Below are 14,368 nucleotides of genomic sequence, written 5' to 3'. Positions count from 1 at the left end.
GAGTATGGCGATATTAGAATGATTCATGTAATACGGAGGACAGTATGGTGTACGAACCAATATGAGTCGCTTAGGAAAAGGTGTTAGGGAGCTTCCTTAACCAACCAGAATACGGCTGTTAGTAGTGGAGATAGCTATATACGTTTTTTACTTTAACGGCCTAAAATTGCCATCTCTCCATCTTGAAAGCACACTTGTGACAATATAGTAGCACTGGAATATGATACTAGTCACGAAGAAATGCCGTGGAGAGGATGTAGGGCCACTGATTTATACGGTATAAGTTGCCGGGGAATGGAAATCTGTGCCAAGTTAAGGTGAAAGATGTATAGCTTTTGAGGTGATTGATAAATATTTTGGTAGCGTTAGTAGTGGTAGTGATGGCAAGGGTAGCATGGGTGGGCGAATGTGGAGTAAGTTTGTGACTACTACTACTACTACTACTACTACTAAGGATGGAGAAAATTTTGGTAAGAAAATATACATAGTTATGGAGCAGTGAGTCGTATTTTGGTGGAATAGAGGCTTCGTTTCACCTCTTTCTTAGCGATTTATTTTTACCTACTGCTTTCATATATTCCTTCCTATTTCATATTAAGGTCGACATAGTTTATATCAGTGATGTAAAAGGGTCTTAAGGCGCAACAGACAAAATAAATAGCCGAGGAAGAGGTATTAGGTACCCTGAACGAACCGGTATTATACAGGTTTTTGATAACGGTGTCACATGGACAAGTTCGTGCCTGGACACAGTACCTTATACACAATGTTATTTACACCATATCTCTATTTTTGTTCATATACTTCTAACTATTGTGATTCGTTTTCATACATAGATGGACAGTCAGTGTGTAAAAATCAAACTATCCCTCGGTCAGTAAAAGGAAATCACGTATTTAGGAATATATGCATGGGGTAGTGTAGTGCACAGGGTAATTTGGTGCATATAGCACCGAGCAATGCAGGCATCACGATGAAGTAGTAGGCTAAAGGTACACGTGGCCGTGGTGGCAGAGATGATGGTGTTGACACAAATGATAAAGGTGCTGTTGTCAGGAGTGTGTAGTGAATGTTGGTGGCTGCCACCTAGCCGTCCAGTGCGGTGGTGGCGGTCCACTGGTTTGCTGCTTCTATGGGTAGACCACTCAGGCCTCGCATGGTCTGGCGACGGCGAGGTTGCCGCAGGATGCGCTGCACTGGCCGCTGCTTCTCCGTGTGGTGCAGACGCAGGGTCAAGGAAGAGAAGGCTCGCCGCAATTGCACACATCCGAGGTCTTCCTGGTCCTCTTGGTGACGGTCGTGGTCTTGGTTGGAGGCCCGGCGAGGCAGGCAGGCCAGGGACACGCTGTCCTCAGGCGACAGGTGCTGGCTGCTGGCGTCCGTGGACCCGTCTTGCCCTTCCACCCACCACCACTCGTCTTCATCGTCGTCTTGCCACTCCCACACCGTGTCCGTGGCGAGGACGGTGGGGCAGTGTGGATGGCCTGGGGCGGGGCCGGACAGATCCTGGGGGCAGCAGTCAGTGTGGCACTGCTGGCGGTCCGACCCTGCACACTGCCATGGGGGTCTGGCGGCGTCCTCATCATGTGCCTCCGTGATGTCGTCCTGGTCGGACACAGATGTTGTCTCTGGCTGCAGTGTGCAGCAGGCGGGGCGGTGGCGAGCAGTGGCGTGTGGCGGGGACAAGGAGACGTGAGTGTGATTCATATCGAGAGACTGAGGTACGACCCTCACGACGGCGTCACACACACTGATCCTCTGAGCTTTTGGAGCACTCTTGAACCCTTCACGCCACCACCGTGGATGCAGGCAAGAGACTGGCCAAAAAGAGGCGGTGGTGGTGGTACACTGGTGGTGTAAACAATAAAATAGTGAGGGATGTCCAATGCTGTAATATAACTATACGCTCTGTAAGATGACAGAGGCAAATCAAGTACAGTAATCTAGCTGACTTCCTATAGGGGTCTGGGGATATGCTTATTTTGCCCTTGGAAAACTTAAATCTTTAGGTCAATATTACACCGTCCCAAACCATTTTTTAAAAATGAAAGTGAACTGAAAACTGGGCAAATGGAATTGATTTTTATCATGATTACACCAAAATATTCATTTTACTGAAAATGGTTTATATCCCATAGCCCCACAGAGTATAGACTAGGAGCTGAAGGGACGCATTAGCAGTTGTTGTGTGACAACTCTCAGGTTATCCTTTTGTCTGCGTTACAATACGCCACAGCAACGCCAGCTTATCATGCTGAAGAATAATTTTACATATACCTTCATTACACCTAAAGCATTAATTTTGCAGCACCTACTTCACAGGGTATATTGCCATGGCCCCTTCCCACCACCAACCACCCTCCATCCCATCCCAACCATTCATTTGCTCAGTACCCCTTCTTGTTTAACAGTCGACCCCTTCTTAGTTTTATTGGCGTGACGCAGAGCAGGCGGCCGACAAACGCACTTGTGTATTGCTTCCTATTACCTTAGTAAATACCTAATGAATTACAGTTGGTGAAATTTGCTTTGATGGTTATTTATTTATTTTTCCTTCTGAACTCAGTGTAATAAACTTACGATCGATTCCCTGTCGTAGGTTTGTATTTGAGGAAGGACAAGGAAAAGCGAGTGCAGTGTCTTTACCTTGTTTTCCATTCCTCCAACCCAAACGTACAGTTAGCTACAAGAGGAAAATCATCGTAGGCTGTATCTCCTTTCTGTGGGAAGGACTAGGATGGGAGAGTGCAGGATCTTCTCTTGTTCCTAATCTTTCATGCAAATGCAAATTAAACTTACGACTGTGAATTTTCTTTTTCTTTTTTTCTTGATCCTATCTATGATGCTCATTTAGGTGAGAATCAGGACTGTAATGGCGATGAATACCTGAAGGCCAATGTAAACATACCTTTATTATAGCTATTCCATGTTACATCTACCAGTGGTCCGTAAACACGTCCATCCTAACCCAGTTCAGTAAAAACTAATAATAATCAACCAAACCCAATCTGGCTAAAATTAATAATAAACTAAACCAATCCAGCTAAATTTAGTTAATAATGATCAACCAAACCCAGTTCAGCTTAAGTTGATGTTAATCCACCAAACCCAAGCCAATTAAAGCTAATAATAATCAGCCAAACTCAATCCAATTTACACTCTTAATAACCATCTATCTATCTTTTGCCAGACGCCTCAGTCCCGTAAAGGGTGGCCACAGACAAATCGCCTCCATGTTGCCCTGTCCAATGCCACCTCACTGCCTTGCTCCCAGCTCACATCCCCCTCTCTCATACACCTCTCCACTCCATTCCTACATCTCATCCTCGGCCTCTCCCTCCCTCTCCCCCCCTCCACCTCACTCGGATACACTCTCCTCGTTAGTCTAACTCTCGCTCTCCATCCTCTCCACGTGGCCAAACCACCTCAATGTATTTCTCCCAACGCTTTCTATTACATTCACATCCACACCACAGCTCTCCTTCACTTCCTCATTTGTCAGTCTCTCTCCACGTAACTCCACATGCTCCTCTCAGACAACTCATTTCCACTGCTCTCACTCTTGACTTCAGTCCTTCCAACAAGGTCCAAGCTTCACCTCCTTAGGTTAGAGTGTCATGCAGTGACTTTTTTTACTTCCAAGCTCACTTCCCTTATCACTGCCTTCAACCAAACTCAATCCAATTAAAGCTAATAATAATCAACGCAACCCAACCCTGTCAAAACTAATAATAATTCACCAATCCAGTTAAAGCTAATAATAAGAATAATCAACCAATACCTTACCTTACTAACGTACCCTACCCGGCACCAATCCTATTTAATCCATCTAACCTGATCTAACCATCCTTATCTAACCTAAGACTGGCCTTAGAAATGTTCAGGCCATTTACGTATACCAATTATTTATTTCGGAAAGATGGCAGGGAAGTAGAGGTGGGAAGAGATAAGAATAAATGTAGTGAAGATAGGTGAGGTGGGAGTATATTATAACTGAGTAGGGTCAAGAAGAGAGAGTTAGAATAACTCAGAAAAGAGATGGTAGGTGATAATAGTTGTAGTAGCAGTAGTGGTGGTAGTAAATATAGTAGTTGTTGTAGATATTGTTGCAACCTCAGGCTCATCAGAATGCAAACCCAGTAGACTACAGGATAAGACTGACCTCCACCTGAAGCGAGAGAGCTGATAGATTTGTAGGCCACCACATGAAGGTATCCATCTCCAACAACCAGAGTACAGACGCAGAAGAGATAAACGAGAGAATAAGTTGTTTCAGGATTAATGCCTATTGGCAACACGAGGGCCCTTAAGACAGACAGTCAGTTTTTGCCGATTCACAATGTTCCCCCAAATTTGAAACACGACCCACAATGGTCTGATCACCGGTCGGGTAAAGATTAGGGCAGATACCATAAGCCGCTTAATTAGCCACGGTGCTCATCTCCTAAACTTACGCTTTTGAGCCTGCGAATATAAGAACAAAACAATGTAACAAGAGTGAATAAATGCAGTAGGCCAGTTGGCCCATGATGCAGAGAGTGTAACGTTGCTGCTGAATAAACCCCGGTGTCTGGCCATGCTGATGCATCAACTGTAGACCCTGCAGACAAGCAACTGCCCTGCAGGGTATTTCCTAGCTGCAGACAGTGGCAACTGCGGAGGTTTAGTTCCAGATGTAGGTCTAATTAAGCCACATTTGGTCTGTCCACCCAGTTAACAAGGGCATATTGCAGGTTCTTCATCCCGCAGTTTGGTTATAAGGTTACCACTGAGCATTGTCAACGATTTCCTTGGTTATAGGAAATCATTAAGCTTGTCACACGGTGTAGAGCCACCTGGAGTGGAAAAAAAGTAACGAATAGTAACTGGAAGGGAGGGAGAAATAAGAAGAAAGGAAACCAGGCACAGAAAAAGAATGACAATCAGTGACGGAAGAAGTAGGCAGCACAACATTGAGTCGATGATGGTCGCCAGCAGTTACTGTATCACCTGTGGTGGCTTGATCACCCACTGTCCTGGGATACAAGGCTACTGCATCATGCAGCTTACTGCTGTTACCTCGTCTTGGTGTTACCCTAGGTATCCATTGTAACTCCCAGTCCACAAAGGGTGGATGGACTCCCCAGCTGCTTGCACAAAGATTCAAACCCTGGCACCTACAGGTTTGCAGCTACCACGGCAACAGCAAAGTCCATGAAGCAACCTCAGGTTCCTTCCAGCTGCGGGCTGGATGTGCTGACCTGTGTGTCTAAAGCTCTTTTGAAACAGAAGAAGGGGTAAGGATAAGTGTGAGGTCTGTGACCTGTAATTTCGTCGGGTAAGGTTCCCTAGCACCTTTTTCATATCGATTTCCTTTTAGATAAGGCTGGTTAATATCTATTTTGTGCATTATTTATGCGGAGTCTGGAAATGTTTGGAGGATTTATATAATACAGAAGTGGACAAGAAGGTGTTGTAATAAGCATAATAAAATGCTCAGGAAAACGTGTTAGGAGAGCTTTCTTAGCTGTCGAGAGATGTATCTATGAGAAAGCTCTGGGTTAAATCAGGTGGTGTGTAACCTTTCTGTCTGTTAAATATCCAGTGCTTACTTGCCCCATCAGGAGCATAGGGGCCCTGGGGTAGGCAACTCAGTCAAAACATTTAAGGCAAGAATAATCACTCATCCCTTAGACTATTCTGCCTCCATTTAACCTACCGTCCAACAAAAAGGTTTCCTGAGATACAAGAAACCATTTGTCTTATCACTCAGTGCAGACGCATTGAAAGTAGCACTATAGCGAGAAAGGATGATGGGGGCCCTTACTTACCTTAAGCGAGGAGAGGTCAACCAACCACCATCCAGTCCACTCATACCTCATCTCTCTATCCATCCATCACTGTTTCCACAAACGTATCATTATCGTCCATTCATTAACAATCAGTCTATTGACAGAGATGAATCATCCATCCATTATTCTCTCCAGTCGTACTACATCCATCCATCCATCATGCTATCCAGTCACATTTCATCAATCCATTCATCCATCAACCGATTCAGACTATTTACACATCATACTAAAACTCATCTATCCATCCATATTTACCTCGTACAGTACTTCATCCATCCATCATCATATTTACATCATACTCATCCTTCCATTCATCCATCATCCTACCTGGCCATGCTTCATCACTCCACTCATTATCACGGGGAGATAGAGTCAGGGTTCCAGGGGCTCGAATGGTGACTGGATTTTGGTTAGTTTCTCCTTCTATCAGGTTCTTCCTTGCTCTCTGGACCCATCTCATCCCATCCTTAGGTGGGAGAGGCGGTCTGGATGATGATAATGATGATGAACAAGAGAAACTGTTGGAGAATAATTGCTGAATGAGTATACAGTACTGGACAGGGTTAGAAATGTGATAAAGAGAAATGTGAAAGATGTGGACAAGCTTAATGGTTCCCTGTAATCCAAGAATCATTTACTACGCTGGGTGGTAACCATATAACAAGATGATGCCTGGTGGTCTAGTGAATTGAGATGTTCTGACCAGATGGAGTTTGTAAGGGATTCCGTGAGGTGGTTGGAGTTTCTTGCTCACGTAATGTCAATCAGTGAGAAGAGAAGCTGGTCAATATCACCTTAAATGCCAGGACTGAGTCGTCTAGCCTTGAGCTGCTATGTTCCTGTTTATAAGGGTCAATTTGGGACCAATGATGATGATGATTAATGATATGGAGTCAGGAAGTATTGCTCTAAAAAAAGTGTGCTTCGAAAGTATGACTGAAGAGAACACATGACTAGGGTGGTGAAGAAGGCTTGATACAGTATAGAAAAGTTGGGAGAAGAAGAACTTGAGACGACGAGATAGGAATTAACAAATGTGACCGGATGATGTACATTATATAGGGAGTTACATATGGAAGACTGCACTCCATTAATACTGTATATGACCCTCAACAGAATCTAAACGCAATGTCAAAAAAAGTGCTAAGATGGAGCTGTGTTCAGAATAATGAAAACTTGAAGGATAAGTGAATGACTGCATAACCCTTTTGCCTAGACACTGTTCATTGCTTCTCATACCTCCACATTTTTCTTTACTTCCCCTGTTCTGGATCCCTTTGAAATAATGGCAAATTGGGGAAGGATGATCACAGGTGATAATTGTTATAATTTTACCATGTTTCAACAGGCACCAAGTAGCAACAATAAACACTAATCAATCCATTATTTTTCCCATGGGGTTCCAGAAGGCCTGTGAGACTACCGGACATTCTGCAATAAGGTTGAAATGCATATAAATGACCATGACAAAATACAGTAATTTATTAACAGTACTGTACAATATATTTCTGGATCATTCCAGTATAGTTAAAATATTATACTGTACCCTTACTGTGACCTACAACTATAATAACAGATTTCTTTTTAAACATATAAAGTAGAAGGAACTGACCTCACCTACACACTAGTATACCATAATGCTAAACCCAATACATGATACAGTACAGTGTACACCCAATGAAAACAATACTGCAACTCTTGCCATACATTACTCTGATTTACTTAGTCTGATAACGGTTATGCTTCCCTCTTTGCATGTCTCTTACCTTATATGATACTGGTATTAATAATAAAATTATGTATATAATGGATTTCAAGCATTGAATTTATTTTATGTGACCATATATCTGAGCACAGGTATTAAATATTTGGGGCAACAGTGGCTTAAGAAGTTATCATGTTTAATTCCCAATTTGCAGAGTTCCAAATCTGGGCCGGAATCCAATCTTGGTAAAGGCTTTTAAGGCAAGTTCTGATAGTACTCTATGTCCGTTTAAATGCCAAATACACAAATGCTAACGATATACACAAACACAGCTGTAATGAAAGAAAAGCATTCGGGAGCCGAATGCTAACTGCCCACCAAAATATACTGTTGACCAAGTTATGAGATACTTACAAACCAAATGAGGAAAATTTGCAGAACTCTACAGAATTTAGTCATTGTGTTTCACAAAAAGCTAATCCATATTAAAAAAAGGTGGTTGACCTTTGACAGCCACTTTGGTGGCCTCAACCTTGACCCCAAATGCCTGTGTTCTACCTTGTCCAAGATTTTGGCCATATCTTGATACCCTGATGGTTTCATATTGATTGCTCAAACTGTTCATGAGATATAATGGTGCTAACACAGCACAATAGAAATTAGTTTACCTTTGACAGCCATTTTCGTGACCATGACCTTGACCTTGAGTGCCCATTTTCGAACTCATCCAAGATTTTGGCCATATCTTGATACTCTGAAGGTTTCATGATAGCTCAAGCTGTTCATGAGATACCGTATAATGGTGCTAAAGGTGGGCGATAAAAACTAGTTGACCTTTGGCAGCCATTTTGGTGACTTTCACCTTGACTCTGAGTGCCCATTTTTGAACTCGTCCAAGATATTGACCATATCTTGATACCCTGAAGGTTTCGTGTTGACAGCTCAAGCTGTTCATGAGATATAATGGGAACAGATAAACACGCGCACACACACACACAGGCAAAAACATTATCGCTCCGCCTTGCTAAAGGCTGGAGATAACAACACATCCACTCTGACATCACGAGTATTGTTCTCACTACAAACACACCTTCCTGATTTTTATATGGCCAGCACAAGAACAGTATAAGTCTGGCTGTCACTAACTGTAAGAAAGGACCTGATTATACAGTACACTTCAAGCAGCTTGACAGATACAGGTATATCCATCTATCTACTGCTAGATGCCATAATCCTGTAAGGGGTGGCCATCTGACTTTGTGTTATATATTTTACAGGGAGGGGCACTAACCCTCCACCAACCCACTTGCTGACATGTAGGAAGCACGTATGGTTTGATTGTATGGTTACCACCCAGCGTTGTAAATGATTTCCTGACTTACAGGAAACCATTTGGCTTGTCACTCAATGTTAAGCCACCTGTAAAGGAAAAAAAAAGCAATAAGAAGTGACAGGAAAGATGGGAGAAATGGGAAGAGAGGAGGGCAGGCACAGAAAAAGAATGATACAGGTTAAGGAAGAAGCAGGCAGCACTACATCAAGTGAGTGGATGAGGTCACCACCACCTACCACTATATGGATAGGGATTATACATATTCACTACCATAATACTTTAGTGAAATTTAATTCTAGGTTTTACTTTCCTCAAAATACATTTCACTTGGAAAATGGGAACTCTGTAGTCCTTCGATTTTTATAATTACCCTATTTTCCTGTAATATACCACAAATAAATCTACAGGCACTTCTTACTACAGTGTTCCCTCAAGTGCTGAGTTGGATAAAACTATTATTTCAACAACGATACTGATCAAGGAGGGTCACTTTTACGTGAAATGTACCAACCAAAGCATTTCCAAACTGCATCTCACTTATCATATCCTAGGGCTGCAATACAGTAGAGTACTATTTTTGATGGGTGTAAATGTACCGTAAAAAAAGAACTACATATACAGTGGAATCCCGGAATTCGTATGCCGCTCTACTCATACAACTTGGTTTTCATACAGCTTTTTCGTCCAAAAATCACTCTAGTTTTCATACAGCAACCTGCTATTTGCACTAAGAGACACAGCGTCATAGGTGCCATGTGGTCACCAACCCCACTTTGTCTTCCACCAGCTACACATCAGTCATACTGGCTCCATTAAACCATCCATCATCCAATCCTACTGTACACTGCCCCATGAGGAGCTAGGAGCCTGGGGCTAGGCAGTTGGTCCCGACATTTAAGATGAGAGTGACCAGCCTCACTCATCCCTAATTGGCATTACGTGAGCAATAAACCCCAACCACCCATTGGATATAAACTTTCACCGGCTCAATCCGATTGGAGTGCAATAATTACCCACTAAACCACCAGATGCCAAAATTTGGTTATATGGTTACCACCCAGCATAGGTACAGGAAACCATTTGGCTTGTCACTCAGTGTAGAGTCACCAACAGGCAGAAGGAAAAGGAAAGAATGAAGGAAAGAAAGACAGAAAAGGGAGTGAAAAGTCACCCGCAGGCAGAAGGACAAGGAAAGCATGAAGGAAAGAAAGACAGAAGAGGATGGAAGGAAAGAAGGTTGGAGGAGAGGAAAGGGCAGACACCCGACAGCAGCACTACATCGAGTGAGTGGATGGTGAGCGCCCCCACCTTTGTGATAAATTACGTATTTTCATTAGAAAATTGTACATAATCAAGGGCCCTAAGAAGATTAGTGAGTCAGCTGGAGCTAAAAGAAAAGCATTGAGAACATCAATTGAGCTGAAAAAGGAACTCATTGCAAAGTTTGAAAGTGGAAGCCATGTCTCCGATCTTGCCATTCATTATGGTATGGCAAAATCTACCGTTTCATCCATACTAAACAACAGATTAATGCAAGATACATTGTTTCTTATGGAAAAAAATGATTCAGTTTTGAACAATTCACAACTTGTACAGCCTCCAGGAACGAATTGTGTACGAATTCCGGGGTTCCACTGTATAAAATTACTACACTATCTTATTGCAACAACTACTGGTACAGTTCTTATGCAACAGAAGTACTGAATATATTTGGCAGAATTTATATACACTTTCAAATAGAATGAGATGGTACAGATATGTACAAAGAATGCACACAGATAGGATGCCAAAGAATGTGTGTGAGAGTGATACAGAGGGGAGTGATATGTGGGAAGAAAAAAAAAAAGTTAGCAATTTTTGCCTTTGAGGCAAAGCTGCCAGGATTTCAAAGGTTTGAGTGGTAAGTGAATGACTTTGTGGTCCATTTCACTGGGCACACAGTTGATGAATTCTCCCACTATCATATTTTTCTCCCTTTCCTTGCTTTCTGGGCTCTACTTTGCCCCATCTGTTGTTGCTGAGTAACCCCAGTCTGTCTGGCCAAGCAGACCCATTAGCCACAGCTAATCAGTCACCCCTGTAGGGCCATCCCATGCAGTGAACCAATGTTCCCTTGCAACGGACAACACCTCACCAGAGTGAGGTAAGGGGAAGAGTGTAGAGGTTCGGTTCCTGAATGAAGGCCGCATCTGCATCTCCACTCAGTTAACAGGGGCACCATATTAGGCTCCACATCACCCAGATGGTATAAAGGGGCAGGATGCTGCTGCTGCTGATGATGACGATGATGGGCGAATGATTGTGTACTCCATCTCACTGGGCACTCTGCTAATAGGTATCCTCCTGCTTTGTGCTTCTCTTTACTGGAAGATCTGCAAATCATATCCACCTCTCTTTTTTAACAGGTATTAAGGTTTGGCTGCTGTAACGATCATCGCTATATCACATACTATTATGTAACACCTCATCTTGATAGTGACTTAATATTAGCAATCATTCTTCTTCTCTTAGCTGTAATTCTCATGACAGTATCTTCTGGTATTCCATCTCTCTTCACTCTCACAGTAGGTTTTGGGATACTGTAGTCTGCCTCTGTTTTACTTGTGTTCTGTGCAGCCAGCAAGTGTTCTTTCTCCGAGCTACTCACACTCTGCCTGTCTCCTGCTTCTTCAATATCTTTACTGCCCCCTGTTTTTTCTAATGCTTCCCTCTGAGGCTGATCCAAAGGCAATGGCTTTGTTACCACTTTAAATGTTGTTTTTCCTTTTAGGGTACCAACAGAACCTGGGGATGCTTTTGACTGAGGAATATCTAATTTAACTGGTGATATTATTTTTGCATGTGATGTATTTACTCTAACTGGTGTTTTTATCAGTCGTGATTTACATTCAATGACAGGAGATTTGCCACTAATCACAGATTTACTATTGATAACTGGAGTGATAACAGTCACCTGCTGCTTTGTTGGTGGCTGCACAGACTGCTTGATAGGTGTTGAGTTTTTATTTGGCGCCTTTACCATTATCAATTTTTTGTCACTTACAGAACACTCTGGATCTGTGCCAACTGCTCTTTCTATCCTACCAGCTTCAAGGTAACATGAGACCTGTGCCATGGCTTTGAGGTGGTCTTGGTGGTGACGCTCCCACATCTTCATCAGAGTCTCCAGCTGTTTCCCAAAATAGATGTTGGCCTCGGACTGCACCTCAGCAATGTTGGTCACCTTCTTGACCATGCTTTCCACTTTAAATGCACTCTGGGTTTCAACTACTTTACTTAGTCGCTGGTTTTCCCTGGACAGATCTGCAAGCAATGCTGGGAAGAAAAAAATATTATCATTATAATTGAATTATTATTAGCTACTGGGATGGCAACATATATAGTATCAAACTGCATTATGGATTCATTTATGTTTTAACAAATGACCCGGAGAAAGCTGATTAGATTTTCACTGTGATCAAGTTTAATTCACATTAAAAAAAATCTCCCGCACCAAAATTTTCAGTGGGAATTATTTGAATGTGAAATCAGCCCAGCATTAACCATCCACCACCCAATCCTTTATTGAGCCCTGAGGTTAAGTTACTCAGTCCAGGCAATTATTTGAACATGACCTGACTGGGAAAGAAAAAAAAAAGAAAAAAAATTACCACCCCACAGATATAAACCCTTATGGGCAACTACATCTAGAGCATCTTAACCCACTAGATCACCAGATATCCAACTGCTGGTCATATGGTTATCATCCAAAACAGTAAATTGTTTCGTAGACTATATGACACCATTTGAATGTCACCCAAGGCAGACACACCTCAGGGTAACTTTGCATCACATGATCTAGCCTTAAAAAATGTCCTTCTTCGCTTAACAAGTATTGGCAAATTAGCTGGATTCAAAGCTGTAATGTCTTGTGCTTTTTACTTCAGAGTCTCCAGGTTACAGGCCTTACCTAGAGCATTATCCAGTTTCTTCTCTAATCTGGAAATGTGACTGCCTTGGAGAGCAAGCACGTCAGCGGGAGGTTTGGTGTCGATGGGGGAGCTGGTGTCTTGTTCTCTCTCCTCTGCCCTGCTATCACTCCTCTCATCCTCCTCCACTACCACACTCTTCCACTGCAATCAATATTTAAAACCACATAATAAAAAGGCACAGTAAAAAACATCACTATCAGAAAGGTTGGTTGCAATGAGACTATTTGCTGTGCTGAGGTAAGGAATGACCATAAATAAAATGTTCTGACTACTGATGAAATCTGGGAATGATCACATCGGTATCTCACACAATAAAGATGATGCTGAAATGCTATAGGAGAAAAACTGGATATAACATACATAGCTTAGTGCGTTCTTCTTTTGGCTTTATTTCCAGATGCCTTCAGTCCCAGAATGGCTGGCTACAAATGAACTGCCTACATGTCACCGTATCCCCTGCCACACACTACACACTCATATACCTCTCCACCCCATTTCCTCACCCATACACCTCTCCATTCCATATTCTCATTCAAATACCTCTCCACCCCATTTCCTCACCCATACACCTCTCCATTCCATATTCTCATTCAAATACCTCTCCACCCCATTTCCTCACCCATACACCTCTCCATTCCATATTCTCATTCAAATACCTCTCCATCCCATCCCATTACTCAAATACCTCTCTATCCCATCCCTTCGACCCATCCTTGGTTTCCCCTCTCATAACCCCGTCCATCTAATTCACATGCGGTCACCTAGTCAATCTCAATCTCCCTTCTCTCCACATGACATCCTACTTACAAGAAAGAGATAAGGCCTTGCAATCTATTATCATCATCATCATCCGGACCTCCTCTCCCACTCAAGGGCAGGGTGAGGAGTAGCAATATCCAGACAGCCCAGAGTTTGCCCAATCCAATGGGCCACGCTTCCATTCACTCATTATTCAGGCCCCCGGAATCGTGGCTCTATTGGATATGCCAAAAACATTCACCACGTTCCGTAGCTTCACTTAAACGTATCTGATTGAGTCAATCTGGATGCTGCCATGTTATAAAGGGGTGCCAAATCCCTGATCATGCACTTCTCCTCACAACATTCATCCAGCCAGCTCGATCCCTTGTCAGTTCCCTTGCCTCACCAACTTCCAAACCTCTCTTCCTCACACACTCAACCACTATATCTCTCCACCTTCTCCTTGGCCTACCTAGCCTCTGTTATAAGAAATCTATTATATGAAATCTATTATAAGAAAATTTTTAAAAATCCAACAAAAATCTATCTATCTATCTACAGCCAGACACCATAATCCAGTAAGGGGTGGCCGTTTGAATTAATTGTTTTACGGGGAGGGGCACTAACCCTCTGGCAACCCACTTGTTGATACGTAGGGAACAAGTATGGGTTGGTTATATGGCTACCACCCAGTGCTGCAAATGGTTTTCTGGCTTACAGGAAACCATTAGGCTTGTTGTTCAATATAAAACCACCTGAAAAGTAAAGAAGAGTAATAAAAAGTGAC

General features: G+C 42.7%; 1 protein-coding gene across 1 annotated transcript in view; it reads right to left on the bottom strand.

Moving 5' to 3' along the window:
* Positions 1-1,086: 1,086 nt before the first annotated feature.
* LOC145394778 (uncharacterized) overlaps positions 1,087-14,368 on the bottom strand; it is a 31,148-nt gene continuing 17,866 nt past the window's right edge. Inside the window, exons 10-13 of the mRNA XM_080268558.1 lie at positions 12,819-12,981; positions 11,913-12,184; positions 11,433-11,585; positions 1,087-1,848 (exon numbers count right to left, since the gene is read on the bottom strand). Coding sequence (XP_080124684.1) covers positions 1,087-1,848; positions 11,433-11,585; positions 11,913-12,184; positions 12,819-12,981 — 1,350 coding nt within the window. The remainder of the gene's footprint in view (positions 1,849-11,432; positions 11,586-11,912; positions 12,185-12,818; positions 12,982-14,368) is intronic.

This window comes from Coenobita brevimanus, chromosome 28 (assembly GCF_032717465.1).
Source record: "Coenobita brevimanus isolate Jiangsu-jjx chromosome 28, ASM3271746v2, whole genome shotgun sequence".
Classification (NCBI taxonomy): domain Eukaryota; kingdom Metazoa; phylum Arthropoda; class Malacostraca; order Decapoda; family Coenobitidae; genus Coenobita; species Coenobita brevimanus.
The sequence above is the reverse complement of the archived record's forward strand: the minus strand, read 5'-3'. Positions and strand labels throughout refer to the sequence as shown.